A 20,969-nucleotide genomic window follows, 5' to 3' on the forward strand; every position below is an offset into this window, starting at 1 on the left:
GGTTAGACTTAGGTTTAGGGGTTAATAACTTTATTATAGTGGCAGCGACGTTGGGGGCGGCAGATTAGGGGTTAATAAATGTAGGTAGGGGGCGGCGATGTTAGGGCCGGCAGATTAGGGGTTAATAATATTTAAATAGTGTTTGCGATGCGAGAGTGCGGCGGTTTAGGGGTTAATATATTTATTATAGTGGCAGCGATGTCCGGTTCGGCAGATTAGGGGTTAAAATATTTATTTTAGTGTTTGCGATGTGGGAGGGTCTCGGTTTAGGGGTTCATAGGTAGTTTATGGGTGTTAGTGTACTTTTTAGCACTTTAGTTAAGAGTTTTATGCTACGGCGTTGTAGTGTAAAACTCTTAACTACTGACTTTAAAATGCAGTACCAGTCTTGACAGGAGAGGGTTTACCGCTCACTTTTGGTCAGACTCGTAATACAAGCACTATGCAAGTCCCATTGAATATATAGGATACGCAATTGACGTAAGTGGATTTGCGGTATTTCCGAGTCTGGCCAAAAAAGTGAGCGGTACACCTGTACCTGCAAGACTCGTAATACCAGTGGGCGTTAAAAAGCAGCGTTGGGACCGGCCAACGCTGCTTTTTAAGCCTAACGCAAGATTCGTAATCTAGCTGTTTATTATTACACTACCACAATTGTATTATTAAATCATGGAGGGTGGGGGAGTTTAATTATGGAGTGTTTTTTGTTGTAGAAATCTGTATGGGCAGTTTGTGCGTGGAATTTTTATTTAATTATAAAATACAAATGCTAGAGGTACTCACTGTCCTCCTGGCTACAGCACCATACACAACTACAAACCAATGTGCTACTGAGAATGTCCTCACTTATTTATTTTTTTTCTCAGCTTTTACTGAATACACTCAAAATATATTAAATGTGGCACTTTCAACCTTTATATGTCAGCAACCACTTCTTGTTTTTTCACCAAATGAAAATAAAACACCTACTGGAAAATAAACTCTGTCTGCTTGTCAAATATTGATTTATTTAAATTTTATTTTTTTTAAAATATATATATATATATATATATATATATATATATATATATATATATATATATATTTTTTTTTTTTCATGTTTGTTTTCTCATTGTTATAAGATATGGGAAAAGTACCCTTTTTCAAAACTTTATAACTTTGAACTTTTAAGTCAATTCAATTGATTATTTTTAGTTTCAGTTCACTGATGGTACTCACAAAACTGTCAAAATCCAAAGAATCTTGTTCACTCAATTGAAGGTTAAAAGCACCTAAAAAATTGGGCTTTAACATTAGATAGTTTGGCAAGCTACATCAAATGTGTGAGATGTGTGTAAATATTTTTGAATGCTGGGGCTATTAAAGGGACAGTAAACACCTTGAGATTTTTTTTATTTAATTTAATTATTACATACTCTGTGTTTTGAACAAGCAGGAAAGGCTGGCAAGTCTGTGTTGGAGGCTGGCTAGTCTGTGACCAGTGTCGGTGGCTGGCAGGCTGGTCTATGACCAGTGTTGGTGGCTGGCAGGCTGGTTTATGACGGTGTCAGTGGCTGGCAGGTCTATGAGCAGTGTTGGTGGCTGGCAGGCTGGCTGGTCTGTGACCAGTGTCGATAACTGGCAGGCTGGTCTGAGACCAGTGTCGATGGCTGGCAGGCTGGATGTGACCAGTGTCGGTGGTTGGTTAGGCTGGTCTATGAGCAGGGTCCATGACCGGCAGGCTGGTCTATGAGCAGGGTCGGTGGCTGGCAGGCTGGTCTATGAGGCTGAAAGGCAGGCTGATGGAATCATCAGAACTTGTGAATTTCGCAGTTGAAGACTCTGTACTATTTTCATCCAATCCAAGCTTTGATATTAAATTATCAATGGTATCGTCAAAAGTTATGAATTTCTCAGATGATTCTGTACCATATTTTTCTTTAAGCCCCAGCTCTGATATTAAATCATTGATGGTATTGTCAAAAGGTGTTAATTCTATATTATTATCACCAAACAGTATCTCTGAAATTAATGAATGTATCATCAACAGCTCCAGCATTAGTGTCAATGTTTGATATTGCTGCATTTATGGTAGTAATAGATGAGTTTATAATCTCTGAAAGAGGTTCATAGCCTCCCTCACTGCCATCAACTGAATCAGTGGTAGTAATAGATGGGCTTATAGCCTCTGAAATAGATACAATATCTCTCTCATTGTCTTCAAATGATTTTAAAAGAATTGGTGGTAGTAAAAGATGAGTTTATAGCCTCTGAAATAGATACCATATCTCCCTCATTACCATCAATTGTTGTTATAGAATTTGTAGAACTCTGAGCTATATCTAAATCCTCCATTTTAGTGTCAATTGTAGCTCCACGTTCAATAAATGCTGTTGCCAAAGTGTTTGGTTTTAAACCAGCTGCATAATCAAGAGTGGTTTTGCCTCTGATGTCCTTTGTACTAATAATATTGCAGCCCATTCCTCTTGGCTTCACTGGATTGCCTTCAGCAGGGGGGTCATGAGATCACAGTCTTAAAAATGTATCTGCCAGGGGACACTCTTTATCAATGCACAGACTGCATCAGGGCACCCATTGGAACAAGCGAGATGTAGTGGTGTTCAGTTCGCCCTATCCAGGTGGCAGATGTTGCGCTTCTTAAGCAATTTATTAATCTTAGAGACATTCCCAGTGGCAGCCGCATGTTGGAGCTTGCTAAGTTCTTCATACCTGAGCTGATGCCCTTCATAATACACATTCTCAGGCTCAGCAGTGCTGCAGCCAAACCACCTCTTTATGGACCCAATCATCGTAATCGCAGAGATATGACAAAGCCCTACTTGTAACACCAAAGTGCAAGCTATGTGCAAAGTCAACAAATAAAACTCCCGAAGACAACTCGGCTCATCTGCAGAGTAAGGCAAACTCAACTAGCTATTACTGGTAATTCCACTCACATATCAGGTGCAGACAAAATAATCAACAGCCTCTCAGATTTCAGAGTGCAGTATGAGATCACTTGCAGCACAGCTTGTAAGTGACAGTGCTGGTTTCTATGTGAATTTTATATATAACTGCTTCATTTTCCAGAAGACGTGGGTGTTATAGCACGTGAATGGCTGTACCACCATGTTGCATAATATAATTAATTTGCTACAATCATAAAACAGTTACACTCATCTACAATTTGAATCTTAGCTGCTACTTTTCATAATTTCTACTGGTCTTTAAATTGTTTGAAGCAATTTTCTTTCCATGACCTTTTCATCACCCACTCCGTCAATCTTCTGTCTCTCTCTCTCTTAGACACAACCTCCCCTGCTACCATATCACCTGGGGACTCCACTTCAGCCACACTTATAGTCAAGATATTTTTCACAAGGCTTCTTCTTTTTGCTTTTTTTTTTTTTTTTGCTGTTTTTTTCTGACTTCTCCATTATGTTTTTGATAGGGGAATGACCATTTTGTCCTCATCAATTAGATGTTATCAAACACCTTGGGATTTTAAAATAAAATATTTAGTTATTTATAATGAAACAATTTTGCATTATATTTGCATTATTTATTTTTTCCCCTTTTCATATTATTTAGCAATATCTACTTCTCATAACATGAAAAGCATCCTGCTGGCACCTCAAGGCTATCCCTACTACCTATCTTTCACTAATTAGCTTTAACTGACAATAACTGCAACACAGAGTTCTTTATGTGTGTATGTATGTACAGTATATGTATATATATACACACACACACACACACATATATATACACACACACACACACACACATATATATACACACACACACACACACATATATATACACACACACACACACACACACACACATATATATACACACACACACACACACACACATATATATATACACACACACACACACACACACACATATATATACACACACACACACAAGTGGTTCACCAGCTCACCTAATTTAATAAATATTGTATGGGATACCCTGGATAGCTAAAGATATTGTATCCAGGGGTGCAAGGAGGCTTAAGAGAATGTATAAAAATATGGAGAAAAATAAAAAGAAAGATAGAAAAAAGAATCAAGTGTGCCCTAGCCAGCACGTCCCTTTAGTACAAATAATAGAATATAAGACTGAAGGCACTGTGTGTGATGATAGCCACATCGAAGGTTTAATTACAGAGCACCATAGACTACTAAGGATACGTCTATTTACTCGTCCATTCTCTCCCAGCTGGACTGCACAATATTTGAGACACAAGCAGGATAAAACGTGGGAATTGTGTATTACAGCAGAAACAGCCGCAGAAGGTCAGATATTCAGGATTGGATACTGCAGGACCGCTGTAAAGACTGGTGAGATTGTCAGCTCTCTCTAATCCCATGGTCAAGGGTCCCTTAGGCGAGGGTAAAGCCCTCAGTAGGTAGTACCCTAACGAATGGGTTTCTCACAAGCTGGACTAACATACGGACACCACTGACCAACCACTCTGTCTAACGAACTGTTTCTTTATTGCATTATTGCCCTATATGCACAAACTGCTTTGCTTGCACTCACAAGTGTGCTAATACATGCTGATGTATTGTTGCTCTATATACATAAATTGTTTTTTCTTGCACTCACAAGTGTGCTAACATATGCTGCTGTATTGTCGTCTCACATACATGAACTGCTTTATTGCATTAACAAATGTGCTAATTAATGCTTCCAATTGTAATGCACTGTCTTATTGGGAGACACAATAATCTATCTTATCATATGGACGGTCTTAAGACAGTTTAGTTTAAAGGGACAGTGAACTCAATAAACACCAATAAACAAGTGCTGTCCAGGGCCTGAACCAAAAATTGGCTGGCTCTGTAGCTTAGATGTATTCTTTTTAAAATAAAGATACCAAGAGAACGAAGAAAATTTGATAATAGGAGTAAATAAAAAAGTTCCTTAAAATTGCATGGTCTTTCTGAATCATGAAAGAAAAAAATTGGGTTTAGTATCCCTTTAAGAGACTCTTTTTTGGATATCTTTCTTTCAATGACCACACTAGTCCTCATGGACAGCAAAATTTGTTCTATTAAACGGACACTGTCTGATTTATGATACATAGATCTCTTATATATATTTTTATTGATTTTATATCCAATGGGCATTGGTGTATATATGTTTTTAGTAGATATAGGCACCATTTCTCTTGCATTTTCTAATTGTATATATGTATCAATTTTGCTATTTAATGATCACACACAGTGCCTTCAGTCTTACATTCAATTATTTGTACTAAAGGGACGTGCTGGCTAGGGCATACTTGATTCTTTTACTTTTCTCTTTACTATCTCCTTTTCTCTCTCTCCATATTTTATATATATATATATATATATATATATATATATACTGTATATATATATACACCGTATATATATATATATATATATATATATATATATATATGTATGTATATATATATATATATATATATATATATATATATATATATATATATATATATATATACACACATACACTGGCCACTTTATTAGGTACACCTTGCTAGTACCCTTTTGCCTTCAGAACTGCCTTAATTCTTCATGGCATAGATTCAACAAGGTGTTGCAAACATTCCTCAGACATTTTGGTCCATATTGAAATGATAGCATCACACAGATTTATGATGTGAATCTCCCATTCCACCACATCCAAAAGGTGCTCTATTGGATTGAGATCTGGTAAGTGTGGAGGCCATTGGAGTATAGAGAACTGATTTTCATGTTCAAGAAACCAGTTTGAGATGATTAGAGCTTTGTGACATTGTGCATTATCCTGCTAGAAGTAGCCATCAGAAGATGGGTACGCTGTAGTCATAAAGGGATTGACATGGTCAGCAACAATACTCAGGTAGGCTGCCGTGTTTAAACAATGCTCAATTGGTTCCAAGGGGCCCAAAGTGTGCCAAGAAAATATTCCCCACACCATTACACCACCACCACCAGCCTGAACCGTTGATATAAGGCAGGATGGATCCACGCTTTCATGTTGTTTATGCCAAATTCTGACCCTACCATCTGAATGTCACAGCTGAAATCGAGACTCATAATAATAATAACTAGCATTTATATAGCGCCTTTCTCCCTGTGGGACTCAAAGCACTTTTTTAGCGCTCGCTCTCGGAATTAACCAAATTGGCAGCTGAATAGTAATAGTTGTTATTATTACTCAATTTAAATCGTACTCATTTTATCGACCTAGGAATATAAAGGGCTGACCTTGAATCTTCTTAAACAGGCTTTTTTGTTGTAGTCAGGGCATTTACCAACTGAGCTACCTCACCGACCAGGCAACGTTTTTCCAATCTTCTATTGTCCAATTTTGGTGAGCCTATGCGAATTACAGCCTCATTTTCCAGTTCTTAGCTGACAGGAGTGGCACCCGGTGTGGTCTTCTGCTGCTGTAGCCCATCTGCTTCAAGATTCGATGCGTTGTGTGTTAAGAGATGGCATTCTGTATACCTTAATTGTAACAAGTGGTTATTTGAGTTACTGTTGACTTTCTATCATCTTGCACCAGTCTGCCCATTCTCCTCTGACCTCCACAAGGCATTGTCGTCCACACAACTGCCACTCACTGGATATTTTCTTGTTTTCAGACCATTCTCTGTAAACCCTAGAGATGGTTGTGCGTGAAAATCCACATAGGTCAGCAGTTTTTGAAATACTCACACCAGCCCGTCTGGCACCAACAACCATCAAAGTCACTTAAATCCCCTTTCTTCCCCATTCTGATACTCGGTTTGAACTTTAGCAAGTCGTCTTCGCCATGTCTAGATGCCTAAATGCATTGAGTTGCTTCCATGTGATTGGTTAATTGGCAATTTGTGTTACCAAGCAATTGAACAGGTGTACCTAATAAAGCAGCTAATATATATATATATATATACACACATACACAGTATAATATATATACATACACATAGTATCCCACAAAAGTGAGTACACCCCTCACATTTTTGTAAATATTTAATTATATCTTTTCATGTAACAACACTAAAGAAATGGCACTTTGCTACAATGTAAAGTGAGTGTACAGCCTGAATAACAGTGTAAATTTGCCGTCCCCTCAAAACAACTCAACACACAGCCATTAATGTCTAAACCGTTTATAACAAAAGTGTGTACACCCCTGAGTGGAAATGTCCGAATTGGGCCCAATTAGCCATTTTCCCTCCCCGGTGTCATGTGACTTATTAGTGTTACAAGGTCTCAGGTGTGAATGGGGAGCAGGTGTGTTAAATTTGGTGTTATCGCTCTCACACTCTCTCATACTGGTCACTGGAAGTTCAACATGGCACCTCATTGCAAAGAACACTCTGAGGATCTGAAAAAAAGAATTGTTGCTCTACATTAATATGGCCTAGGCTATAAGAAGTTTGTCAAGACCCTGAAACTGAGCTGCAGCATGGTGGGTAAGACCATACAGCGGTTTCACAGGACAGGTTCCACTCAGAACAGGCCACGCCATGGTCGACCAGAGAAGTTGAGTGCATGTGCTCAGCGTCATATCCAGAGGTTGTCTTTGGGAAATAGACATATGAATGCTGCCAGCATTTCTGCAGAGGTTGAAGGGGTGGGGGGGTCAGCCTGTCAGTTCTCAGACCATATGCCGCTCACTGCATTAAATTGGTCTGCATGGCTGTCGTCCCAGAAGGAAGCCTCTTCTAAAGATGATGCACAAGTGTAATGGTAAGTAATCTGTAGGATAAAGTTATGAATATTTTTTTAAACCTCAAGTGCTGAGTTTAGGTATTTTAATATGTTTATATAGTATGTTGCTGAAAGAGCTTAGGTACAAGACATTAATTACTCCCAGTGAGCAATTTCTAGTCCTATTATTCATAAGTCAATTAATATTAGGATGAGTTATTTTTAACACTAATGCTGTCACATGTGCATAGGCACTAAATAATTACAGCAGTGTTTTTATAAACTTCAGCCTAAATTTTTAGAGCAGTAGCAATTGTGAGTTAAACCATGTGCACAAAAGGATACATTTCAATTTAACACAGAAGGTTGATTAAATGTTCAAATAGTCAGAGTGGGAAGGAGTTAGGCAATATTGAAACAAAATATGCAACGTTTCTTAAGCAAACGAGATTTAGAGATAGTAAGCTTACTATTTACTTGATGGATTGAAACAAATGTTTCCGATGATCCGTGCTTTGCAGACTGACTAGAATGCTGTGAGGAACAGGGTGTGACGTCACCGCTGTAACGAGGTTGTGAGATGAACAGCTGATATCGGGTTACGCTGCAACAGGCAGAGCGGAGAGACGATCTGGATCAAGACAGCAAGGAAGCTGAGTATAGCCTGTTCGTATCCTTTATGCAACAGGTCACTGTGCAAAACTTTAGAGAGAAATAGTATTTGGCAGAATATAATGCCAGCAGGCAAGATGACGATATTTGGAGAAGTTAGAGCAAGGTTAACACCTGTTAGTTGCTACAGGTTTGAATAACAAGCAAAGAGTATGTGAAAGTGTGGAATTATATACAGGAAGTAGATAAATGTACTTACCACATTTAAAGGGGAAGTAAATAAAATGTTATAGAAGCTTATAATAAAAAATAACAGCAAGTGAGGTAAACAAGAAAGTCTGCAAACAGTTTGCTGACTAAGGACATGGATTACTAAACCATGTCCGGTGGTCCAATGAGACCAAGATAAACTTATTTGGTTCAGATGGTGTCAAGCGTGTGTGGCGGCAACCAGGTGAGGAGCACAAAGACAAGTGTTTCTTGCCTACAGTCAAGCATGGTGTTGGGAGTGTCATGGTCTGGGCCTGCATGAGTGCTGCCGCACTCGGGAGCTACAGTTCATTGAGGGAACCATGAATGCCAACATGAACTGTGACATACTGAAGCAGAGCATAATCCTCTCCCTTCAGAGACTGGGGCGCAGTGCAGTATTCCAACATGATAACGACCCCAAACACACCTCCAAGATGACCACTGCCTTGCTAAAGAAGCTGAGGGTAAAGGTGATGGACTGGCCAAGCATCTCCAGACCTAAACCCTATTGAGCATCTGTGGGGCATCCTCAAACGGAAGGTGGAGAAGCGCAAGGTCTCTAACATCCACCAGCTCTGTGATGTCGTCATGGAGGAGTGGAAGAGGACTCCAGTGGCAACCAGTGAAGCTCTGGTGAACTACATGCCCAAAAGGGTTAAGGCAGTGCTGGAAAATAATGGTGGCCACCAATGTTCCCTCTAATTTTTTTGAGCACTGGGCGCAAAAAAATGTACCTGTACAAATTTTGGGCAAGTTTCAAGTGTGACTAAACAAAATGTGTGCACTACTGCACTTGAAAACATAATTACACACATACACAAACTCACCCATAGATATTCACATACTCACTCTCCCTCACATTCTCAAACACACACTCTTCCTTACATTCTCAAACACACACTCTCCCTCACATTCTCAAACACACACTCTCCCTCACATTTTTAAACACACACTCTCCCTCACATTTTTAAACACACACTCTCCCTTACATTCTCAAACACAAATTTTCTCTCACATTCTCAAATACACACTCTCCCTCACATGCTCAAACACACACTCTCCCTCACATTCTCAAGCACACACTCTCCCTCACACACACAGCCACCCCCACACACACAGCCACTCACACACAGAGAGCCACTCACACAGCCACATACACACAGCGCCACTCACACACACACAGCCACCTACACACACAGCCACTCTCACACACACACAGCCACTCACACACAGAGAGCCACTTACACAGTCACACGAAAATCATATTTTTTTACTGACAAAAGTCTCCCATCATAACCATTATTTTTATTACTCTGAGTGTCTTCACACATCTTCTAATCTCCAGTCCTGTCACTTTCCAGCTCCAATCTCCACAACCATCCCGCAGCTCCCTGTGCTAAACCCGCCTCTCCCTGTCAGTGAGAATTACTTAGTGAGATCCCAGCGGTTGTGTTTGTGTATGCCGGGTCCGCCCCCTCCTTATTCTCCAGAGCTTGTCCAGTGAGTGACACTCCACAGGGGAGCAGGACAGGTTCACAAGACAAGAGATCCTCAGGCGCATTGACAAACTACTCTGTGCCGCTGTCAAATGCCATCGGTCGGGCTGGGCGGAAGCCTCACAGGACGCTGCTCCCGGGGGTGCTGGACAGCCCATGAAAAGTCAGACTGATGGCATCTGACAGCGACACAGTAGTTCCTTGATGCGCCTGAGGCCAAGCTCCGGAGGATAGGGAGGGGGCGGACCGGGCATACACAAACACGACCCAGGATCTCACGTAAACCTTACTGACAGGGAGAGGTGGGTTTAGCACAGGGAGCTGCGGGAGGCTGGAGGAAAAGGCCATTTTACAGTTTATCAGAAAACCTTTAGCCTGCTGTGGTCTGTTACTGATTACTCATCAGTAGGCTCAGTATTCTATAAGTTCTCTGTTCTGGCGATACTATCAAACATGTCTCATCATAAGATGATAGTATCGCCAGAGAAGAGAACTTATAGAATATTGAGCCCAATGATGAGTAATTACTAATCAGTAGTCAGTACTGTAATGCAATGTGCCAGGCAAACTTACTATGCAGAAGCTCCTTCCACCTCGGTTTAGGACTCCACACAGATTCCACATGCGACGATGCTGCTGGCGCTTACTCAAATGTGCACTGAGACTTTTGGCGCGCTGAGGGCTCCAAGATGATCAACGGCCCTTTTGATGCGCGGCAGTAAGTTAGAAGTGCGCGGGACAATAGAAATCAATGCGCGGCCGTGCTCATTAGAGGGAACATTGGTGGCCACACAAAATATTGACACTTTGGGCCCAATGTTGACATTTCCACTTAGGGGTGTACTTACTTTTGTTGCCAACGGTTTAGACATTAATGGCTGTGTGTTGAGTTATTTTGAGGGGACAGCAAATATACAGGCTGTACACTCACTACTTTACATTGTAGAGAAGTGTAATTTCTTCAGTGTTGTCACATGAAAAGATATAATACTTTGTAGAGAAGTGTAATTTCTTCAGTGTTGTCACATGAAAAGATATAATAAAATATTTAAAAAATAAAATATTTAAAAAAATGTGAGGGGTTTACTCACTTTTGTGGGATATATATATATATATATATATATATATATATATATAATATCATTATGTTCTACTAGTGAGTGGTTAAAATCGACTAGCTCAGAGGGAAATATTACTAGTCCACTCAATGTTAAAGGTCAAATTGGTAATACAAATTGCTAATCAGCAAATCACATGGCAGCAACTCAATGCATTTAGGCATCTAGATGTGATGAAGACGACTTGCTGAAGTTCAAGCCGAGCATTAGAATGGAGATGGGGAAGGGGATTTAAGTGACTTTGAATGTGGCATGGTTGTTGGTCCAGAATATGGGACAACAGCACCACTGTGAGATACAGTGCAAGAGTGACGGGGGTTAACTGCAAAAACCCTCAGTGTCAACGATAAATACAAATCAGCACTGGTATGATACTTATAAAAATTTTATTGGAGATACATAAAAAATAGCGACGTTTCGGGGATTAACCCCTTAGTCATGCTCCTGGTGACTATTTGTATTTAGCATGGTTGTTGGTGCCAGACGGGCTGGTCTGAGTATTTCAAAAACTGCTGATCTACTGGGATTTTCACGCACAACCAACTCTAGGGTTTACAGAGAATGGTCTATAAAAGAGAAAAAATCCAGTGAGTGTTAGTTGTGTGGACGAAAATTCCTTGTTGATGTCAGAGGTCAAAGGAAAATGGGCAGAGTGGTTTGAGATGATAGAAAGGCAACAGTAACTCAAATAACAACTCAATACAACCAAGGTATGCAGAATACCATCTCTGAATGCACAACACATAGAACCTTGATGCAGATGGGCTACAGCAGCAGAAGACCTAACCGGGTGCCACTCCTGTCTGCTAAGAACAGGAAACTGAGAATACAATTCGCACAGGCTCACCAAAATTGGACAATAGAAGATTGGAAAAATGATGCCTGGTCTGATGAGTCTCGATTTCAGCTGCGACATTCAGATGGTAGGGTCAAAATGTTTCATAAACAACATGAAAGCATGGATCCATCCTGCCTTGTATCAACGGTTCAGGCTGGTGGTGGTGGTGTAATGGTGTGGGGGATATTTTCTTGGCACACTTTGGCCCCCTTAGTACCAATTGAGCATCATTTAAACGCCACGGCCTACCTGAGTATTGTTGCTGATCATGTCCATCCCTTTATGACTACAGTGTACCCATCTTCTGTTGGCTACTTCCAGCAAAATAATGCACCATGTCACAAAGCTCAAATCATCTCAAACTGGTTTCTTGAACATGACAATGAGTTCACTGTACTCCAATGGCCTCCACAGTCACCAGATCTCAATCCAATAGAGCACCTTTGGGATGTGGTAAAATGGGAGATTCGCATCATGGATGTGCAGCCGACAAATCTGCAGCAACTGTGTGATGCTATCATGTCAATATGGACCAAAATGTCTAAGGAATGTATCCTCTATGCCACAAAGAATTAAGGCAGTTCTGAAGGCAAAAGGGGGTCCAACCCGGTACTAGCAAGGTGTACCTAATAAAGTGGCCGGTAAGTGTATATTACTTATTACCCTTTTTTATATGTCTAAATCCTGTTCATTAAAGGGATATGAACCGCAAATTTTTTCTTTCATGATTTAGATAGATAATACAAATTTAAACAACTTTCCAATTTACTTCTATTAATTAATTTGCTTCCTTCTCTTGTTATCCTTTGCTGAAAGGTTCATCGAGGTAAGCTCAGGAGCAGCAAAGAACCTAGGTTCTAGCTGCTGATTGATGGCTGCATATATATACCGATTTTGATTGGCTCACCCATTTGTTCAGTTAGAAACCAGTAATGCATTGCTGCTCCATAAACAAATGATACCAAGATAATGAAATAAATTATATAATAGAAGTAAAGTAGAAAGTTGTATAAAATTATATTCTCTATCTGAATCATGAAAGACATTTTTGGGGTTTTATGTCCCTTTAAGGTTGATACAGCTGATGTCCCTTTTTTCTCATGAGCCTTAAGCTTTCAATGAGCCCCATAAACTTTTCAAGGGTCTACATCTTATTAAGTAATTGTTTAGCTCTTTAGCTCACTAATAGTTGTAATACTATACTCTACTTGCATCCAGGAACTCATATATTATTGCATTGTATGGGCTCCATTTATCATTGTAATTCTCCCACATTTGCACCTCTAAATACGCTGTCGTAATTTTGCTCCTATTTATCAATGAAAATACGCCTAAAATTAAGCAAATACGACGAAAATTCTCTCACTCTAATCTCTTTCGCCAAGGCGCACATGTGCGCCAAATAAAACTTAAAATTGCACTTTTACGGTCATATTTTTAGAAATACGCCTCACTAATCACCGAAATTCAGATTTTATCATTATTTTGTGCCTTAGGAGAACCTAAAATTCTCCTACAAATACAACCACTGTGGAGAACATTGAATTCACTCCACTTTTTTCGCGAGAGAAGATGGAATATTTCTTAATTTTCTAGCTTATCAGTCTAAAGCTAACAATATTACATAAATGTAAGACATGTGTCACCAGTGACATTTTTGAATATCTATATTAGGAGTCAAAAGTTCTGCAGGGGGTGTGGAAGGAGATAAAGGTATTATTGTTTAAAACTGGTGTTTGTATTATTCTTATTATTGTAACATGTGTAAAAAAATAGAAAGCTTTTTTACACATGATTAAAAAAAATGTATTTATTGATTAGATTACATGTATTAGGTTACATGTTTTTTAATAATTTTAAAACAAAATAATTATTTTTTTATTTTATTACATTAAAATTACAATAGTTTTGTATTTAAATATTGTAATAAACGGTCAAGAGTATTTTAAACAATTGTATTTAAATAAAAAAATAAAGTAAGACAATTTTATCTACAAAAAAACAAGTGAATTCAGGAGTATTTCTAGTGATAAATAAGGCGCATATGTAATACTAATGGCGACATTTATCATTAATTCGCAGCATCTTGACTTTGGAAATATGGCGTTAAAATACTACCGGTTTTATGATAAATATTGGCGCACATGTGCGCCTCTCCAAAGGCGAGCTGCGGAAAACTGATTGATCTGAAAGTCGTATTTAAAAAAATAATGATAAATGGAGCCCTATATACTGTATATAAACCCTGACTAGTGGATCTGTTTAGCCTATTACTCTAATCTACACTTCAACGCCTGTGGGCACCGCTATGTCCTAATGTATAAATCTTGTACATAGGGTTTTACATGATGGCATTCCTGTCTCTGTGGTGGATGTGAAGCTAAAAAGAGTGAGTGCTTTATTACTAATTTTTTCCTTTTGCCCTCATATTGCCTAGATCCATTACTTTAAGATAGATTGCTTCCCATGTGGCCACAGTTTCTTAAAAGTACAAATATGTATAAAGAATTAAACTTTCATGATTTAGATAGATCTACTATAAATATAGTAATAATAACAGCTAACTATAAATACCATTATAATAGTAATAATAGATAACTATAAATACCATTATATAGCACGCATATAGTAAGCACAAGCTTTTTTATAGCTATCTCTCCAACTCATTTGCAAATGTAAAAAAACAACCGTGAAAATGTTATAATGGATTAGAAACGTCGCATTACATTTCCCTACATACAAATTATAGATTACATAGAGATAAAAATAAAATTCTGGAAATCAAAAATATAATAGAGAACCATTTAAAGATTTCCAGGTTATTCCTCTGTTCAGATAGTTACCTAAGCACGCGTCAATGCTATGGTTGGCACAATATAGCGTGTTCCAATCACAAGATGGCTGCGTTACTAAGCTTTTAGTTTCGTCTGTAGGACCAATTCGAATGCGGTATGGCTGAATGGAGACCGTTTCTTGTTGAGATTGGCCGTTAGCTGTCACATGATCTACCTCCCTTCTCGTACAGTATGGCTTCTACCAGCTGCCCTGCTATAACCTGTCAAGGGATGTGAATCTCTACAGTTGAGAGAATAACTGTGCAGGGCATGAACATTCTGCACCTGATCAATAAGATCAGCAGCATGAGGTCCTACCAAGGAGTTCTGCTGCTGGCCGCTGCGCTGGCGGTGTTTGCGTTCTATTATTTGGGCTCTGGCAAGGAGAACTTCTCCAGCACCACAAGAAGGATTAAGGAGAGCAGAGCTGCTCAGAGCACCAGCGCAGAGCTTGACATTTCATCTGAGTTCAAGATGGGCGAAGGTAAAAGCAAGAATCTGGAGAGCAGAGAGGTGATGGACTACCACCTTCTAATGATGTTTACCAAGATTGACAAGAGCCCAGGGCTCAGGAGCAAGTTTCAGGTGGCTTTGAGCTCCCTAGTTAAATATGGAAAGTTTGAGAGTAACGAGATCCTCAGTCTTCACTTTGTTTCTGATGAACCAAGCAAAGACATTGGTAAAACTGTGCTGAGGGATCTGCTTCAGGGGGCCAGATTCAAGTACAAGGTGAGCTTTTTGCTGCAAAGTGCTTGTATGGTAGGGGACACTAATTACTGTGTAACACTTTTGGAAAATACTACTGTTGACTGTAGATTGCGTTGATGAGTGAATTATAATCCTAAATCCCTACACATATTTAAAGGGACATGATACTTTTATCCCATGTAATATATTCCCAGTGATATATTTTAAAAGGTGGAGAGTATTAGAGGGCTATAATAGTTGAAAAATGACATGCTCTTATGACAATAAAAAAGGGTTAAACACACAGTAGAAGTGCCACTACTATGGAACTGGTATCATCTGAGAACATTAGGGGAAAGTTGTTTATTGACATGATTTATTGTTTTTAAAGGGTTAGAAATCTTTAAAAACAAAAAGACAGGTCCCCTAAAAATTCTATTTCTGGACGGAAGTGCTCTGGTGTGCTGCTCCCACTCCTATCTCACGCACCTCTTGGTCGGCATCCAGCGAGGTGATGATATCCCTGCAGCTTAAAATCCAGGAGAGAGCATAGATATGCGCATGCATATGCACATGCGTTGCTTAAAGTTAGTGTAAATGCACATGCGGGGAAGCCATAATAATTCTACCTAAGTAGAACGCTGTAATTAGACTGCTTAATGTACACAAAAAAGGGTTTGGCAGAATTTATATTTTCAGTTCCAATTTTTTAGGAAAACGGTACAAGTTGGCTAATAGGTGTTATTTGATGACTTGAAAAACTAAATATGATATTTTAAATTTTTTTATATTTTTGGGGGGTTTACAATCCCTTTAAAACATTCCTCAGTTGAAATCATAGGTCACCACCAAATATGCAGAATGCAAAATGCAGGAATATGGTCAGAAGGCTGCAAAGTTATTTAACTTAACCAGACAAGAAGAAATCCTCCCACTTACCTGAAAAGTATTCCCTAGGCCAGTGATTTTTAACCTTTTTTTTGCCTTGGCACACTTTTTTACATAAAAAAATCATGTGGCACACTACCATCCCAACATTTTTAAAAAAATCACACATTATATATATATATATATATATATATATATATATATATATATATATATATATATATATATATATACACACACACATACACACGTACTGTATGTATTGTGCTGTTATGCCATGTCAAATATGTCACACTGTTGTCAGTCTGCCGTGGCACACCTGAGGATCTCTCACGGCACACTGGTTGAAAAACAGTGCCCTAGGCATTTGCCTTTACCAAATGTATGAAAGCCCACATAAATGTTGTCTGCTGCAGGGTACTGTGCTCTTACAGTTACCACAGCATATGCAGGAATAGACCTGGTTGTTGGTCCTAAATAACCATCTACTCTTAGACAGTACACGTCAATAAGCCATTTTTCTAAAATCTTTTTTGCCTAGTTATGACATTCTGTAATGGAGCCGTCTATTGTAAGATCTAGCGAACAGGTGCATGTACTTTAGATGGTCTCTTATTAAAGTGAAGGTCAATTTTCATCAATGAGTGCCCGGTTTTTAAAAATATTTTTAAAAACAGGGGCACTTTCATTGATGAAAATTTACATTTCGCTGGATTTGAAGAAATACTTACCTTTTACTTCTGCAAAACCGGATCGCCGATCTCAGCCTCAGTTTCTCTGTACTGACGTCAGAAATGACAAAACCGTCTTCCTCAAATCATGGCTTGCACCCCAGAGCGTCCAGCTCGTGATGCCCGGCTGTGATTGGAGGAAGTCAGTTTCGTCATTGCTGTGGTCTACAGCCGGAAGAAGAAGGAGGGGGATCGTCGATCCGGCCTTACAGGAGTAAAAGGTAAGTATTTCTTCAAATCCAGTGCAATGTTAATTTTCATCAATGAAAGTGCCCCTGTTTTTAAAAGTATTTTTAAAAACCGGGCACTCATTGATGAAAATTGACCTTCATTTTAACCCCTTATGTACAGGGAATTTTAGAGAAAAACTTGCCCAAAGTACTGGAGACATTTTAGCATTTTTGCTATCACTCCATTTAAACAGAAATAGAACCTTGTTTTTTTTTATTTTCCTATCAAATCTATATACTGTATTGTTTTTAGTAGACAACCCAAGGTATTGATTTAAGCCCATTTTGTTCCATGCCTCCATTTCACCGCCAAATGCGATCATATAAAAAAATATTAACTTTTTAACAAACTTTGGGTATCTCACTGAAATTATTCAATACTGCTTGTGCAGTCATAACACAAATGGTTGAAAAAACTTCCCTGGGATCCCCTTTCTTCAGAAATAGCAGATATGCATTGCTTTGCAGTAGAGCTGCAACAACTAATTGTCATAATCAATAATAATCGATTATAAAAATAGTTGTCAACGAATCTCATAATCGATTAGTTGGTTAGCAATTAGTTGGTCTGTGCACAGCACCAGCTGCTTCATTCCACTGAGCTCCTGCACATGGTATTGTGTTTTATGGTTATGCCCTTAGCCTAAAGGACGTCTACAAACATTTACTTTTTGATATATAGTCATTAGCACTTTTTTTTTTTTTATATATTTTTAATTAATTGTAATATGCACCAAATTCAATACTCTATAAATATATATATCTGTTTTAAAGTGAATGTAAATTTTGATGCTAAAGTGCCTGGTTTTTAAAAATTCGATTAAAAACAGGGGCACTTTAATTTATCAAAATTTACATTTCACTCCTGTTGTGAAAAAAAACTTACCTTTTAAACTTGACAGCAGCTCCAGCTTCCTCCGGTCGTTGCAAGCCATTTCTGATGTCAGAAATGATGGATAGGTCATCCTCCAATCACAGCTTCCCCCGGGGGAATCAGTGTCTGATTCAGCACCGTGATTGGAGGAAGCCGGATTCCTCATTTTACACCCAGGAAGAGGCTTTGCAACGGGTGGAGGAAGCTGGAGCTACTGTGAAGTTTAAAAGGTAAGTTTTTTTTTTCACAACAGGAGTGAAATGTAAATTTTGATGAATTAAAGTGCCCCTGTTTTTAATGGAATTTTTAAAAACCGGGCACTTAAGCATCAAAATTTACATTCACTTTAAGAGTGGACTAGATCTTTTTCCATAACCTTATAACTGGTTATTTACCATTGCATATAGATATTCATGATATTTTTATGTTTTAATGAGGTCCAGACTTATTTTAAGAGGCCCCTTGCCAACCCTTTGCATTGGTGGAGATGTAACAAAGATAAATAGCCCACCTTGGTGAAATTGACAAAACCCTACTTATGCATCTCAAGTACCTCAACACCATCTGAGCGCCTCTTCTCTGCTGCAAGCAATATAGCTGCAAAAAGAGAGCCAGCCTCAGCCAGGAGCACGTAGCCATGTTGACATTTGTGTATTTCAATGCAAAGTTTCTGAAAGGGTCAATAACAGAATGTTATAAACAGTGACAGTCTACCTCTTTATAGTTCTACCTTTTTTGAAACTGATCATTGTTTGTTTTTTTCCCTTAATTTTAAAAAATTGTTCTGCTGCTTAAAAAAATGGACAAACAGTTGTGTTAATGTAAAGTTTTAGTCTGAAATTTATATTTGTAACACTCAGAATGTGGATTGTATTTTAAATATAGGATTATCCGATTAGTCGATTAATCGAAAAAATAATCGGCCGATTAATCGATTATGAAAATAATCGTTAGTTGCAGCCCTACGCAGCTGTGCACCACACTTTTGAAATTCCTGGCAGTGAAGGGGTTAATTAGTTAGCTGCCAAGGGTTATAGTATTCTAATGAAAATTATACCTCCTACCTCCCTAACAGCTCCTCCCACACACACTTTTCAACAACAGTCTGCCAGTGAGGGCTTTTTTTTAATTTCCTGCAGTGTAGGATCCCCCCTTTCCTCCCACCTCCCTGATCCCTCCCAAACAGATCTCTAACTTTTTCCCCTCCCAATAGTTTCCACCATCTTACATGCTGGTAGCTGTCTGTCAGTTCCCAGTTATTATACATTTTTTGTTTAAAAATTAGTTTAATTGAGAGACATCATAAAAGTTTTACAAAAAATGTTTTAAATCATTTTTTTTTTATACGAATTGTAGGATCCCGCCCATTACCCCCTACCTCCTTGATCCCTCCCAAACACCTCTCTATCCCTCCCCCCTCCCAATAGTCTCCGCTATCTTAGGTACTGGTAGCTGTCTGCCAGTACCCAGTTAAAATATATTTTTTAAATTCTTTTTATTGATAATATATTGTTATAGTTATACAATTTCATATTCCACCAAACCACATAAGTGATGTGCAGATTACTTAAAGGGACAGTATACACTCATTTTCATATAACTGCATGTAATAGACACTACTTTAAAGAATAATATGCACAGATACTGATATAAAAATCCAGTATAAAACCTTTTAAAAACTTACTTAGAAGCTCCCAGTTTAGCTCTGTTAAAAAGGTAAGCTGGAACACCCAATGGAATTGGAAAAAACAGACCCCCCCCCCCCAGCTCCCCCTTTCTTTGCATATGAAAATACTCTTTACACAAACAGGAACAAGCTGGAGTAGGTATACATCGGTATTCTCCTAAAACTTTGGGGCTTAGTTAGGAGTCTGAAAATCAGCACAATGGTATTTAAAAATAAGCGAAAATATACATTAAAAAAAAACAAACGCCTGTATGGGCTATATAAATGGATCATCTACAAAACATTTATGCAAATAAAAATCTAGCGTATAATGTCCCTTTAAGAGAAACCCAAGCATAGTTGACAAACAGGCATAGACTACATGCAAATTGCATAGTAATAAAGGAACCATTCACATGTGTAACTATTCACAGAGTCTGACAATTTAATGTACTAAATGTTGGCTAACTTGTTTTTGGCAATGGCAAAGTGTAATTAATTGGCTATAAACCCAGTATAATTAGATGGTCTTGTGGCCTGAGAGGAAACAAAGCATAACCATGCGTCTCATTTTGTAATATGAAAACATACAACAGAAAACAAAAACAGAAAATAGTAGCATTATTCCGTGCAGCTGGCTCTATCTAATAATAATTAGAAGCTTGAAAATACTATTAATAGCGCAAAGTCCAGAAGTTGTTGTAGAAAATCTGCAGCAAACACATGGCAGACAGTGAACAAATGTAATGATTTTACCCCAACTATCATTAAATGGTTTAAGAGGCAAATTATCCCAATTAAATGGTTCAAGCTTTCCCAATGTTTGCCTCTATGGGCTTGAAATGATTTTTTTGTGTTTCTATGTGACAAACTAATGTAAGTGATTGGTAGATATTTCCAACTTAATAGCTTACATGAAACATAGATATATATGCCATACACACAAGCATATTAACCCCCTCCGATGTAAACAAATAAGTAAAAAATTGAAATCACGTGAGCGTACATGCGATCACGTGATTTCAATGATGGGATGACGCTACGTACGCCCCCCAGCCCACAATCCAATATATGAA

General features: G+C 38.5%; 1 protein-coding gene and 1 long non-coding RNA gene across 2 annotated transcripts in view; one reads left to right on the forward strand and one right to left on the reverse strand.

The window, feature by feature from the left end:
• Positions 1–1,375: 1,375 nt before the first annotated feature.
• Positions 1,376–14,864, reverse strand: LOC128655405 (uncharacterized). Its single transcript, XR_008401784.1, has 2 exons — positions 14,827–14,864; positions 1,376–3,474 (listed from the first exon to the last, which is right to left on the reverse strand). It is a non-coding gene; the product is annotated as an uncharacterized LOC128655405 (long non-coding RNA).
• An 80-nt stretch (positions 14,865–14,944) lies between these two features.
• Positions 14,945–20,969, forward strand: part of XXYLT1 (xyloside xylosyltransferase 1) — a 635,899-nt gene continuing 629,874 nt past the window's right edge. The window contains exon 1 of the mRNA XM_053710203.1: positions 14,945–15,546. Coding sequence (XP_053566178.1) covers positions 15,088–15,546 — 459 coding nt within the window. The 5' untranslated portion in view covers positions 14,945–15,087. The remainder of the gene's footprint in view (positions 15,547–20,969) is intronic.

The sequence above is a fragment of the Bombina bombina genome, chromosome 4 (assembly GCF_027579735.1).
Source record: "Bombina bombina isolate aBomBom1 chromosome 4, aBomBom1.pri, whole genome shotgun sequence".
Classification (NCBI taxonomy): domain Eukaryota; kingdom Metazoa; phylum Chordata; class Amphibia; order Anura; family Bombinatoridae; genus Bombina; species Bombina bombina.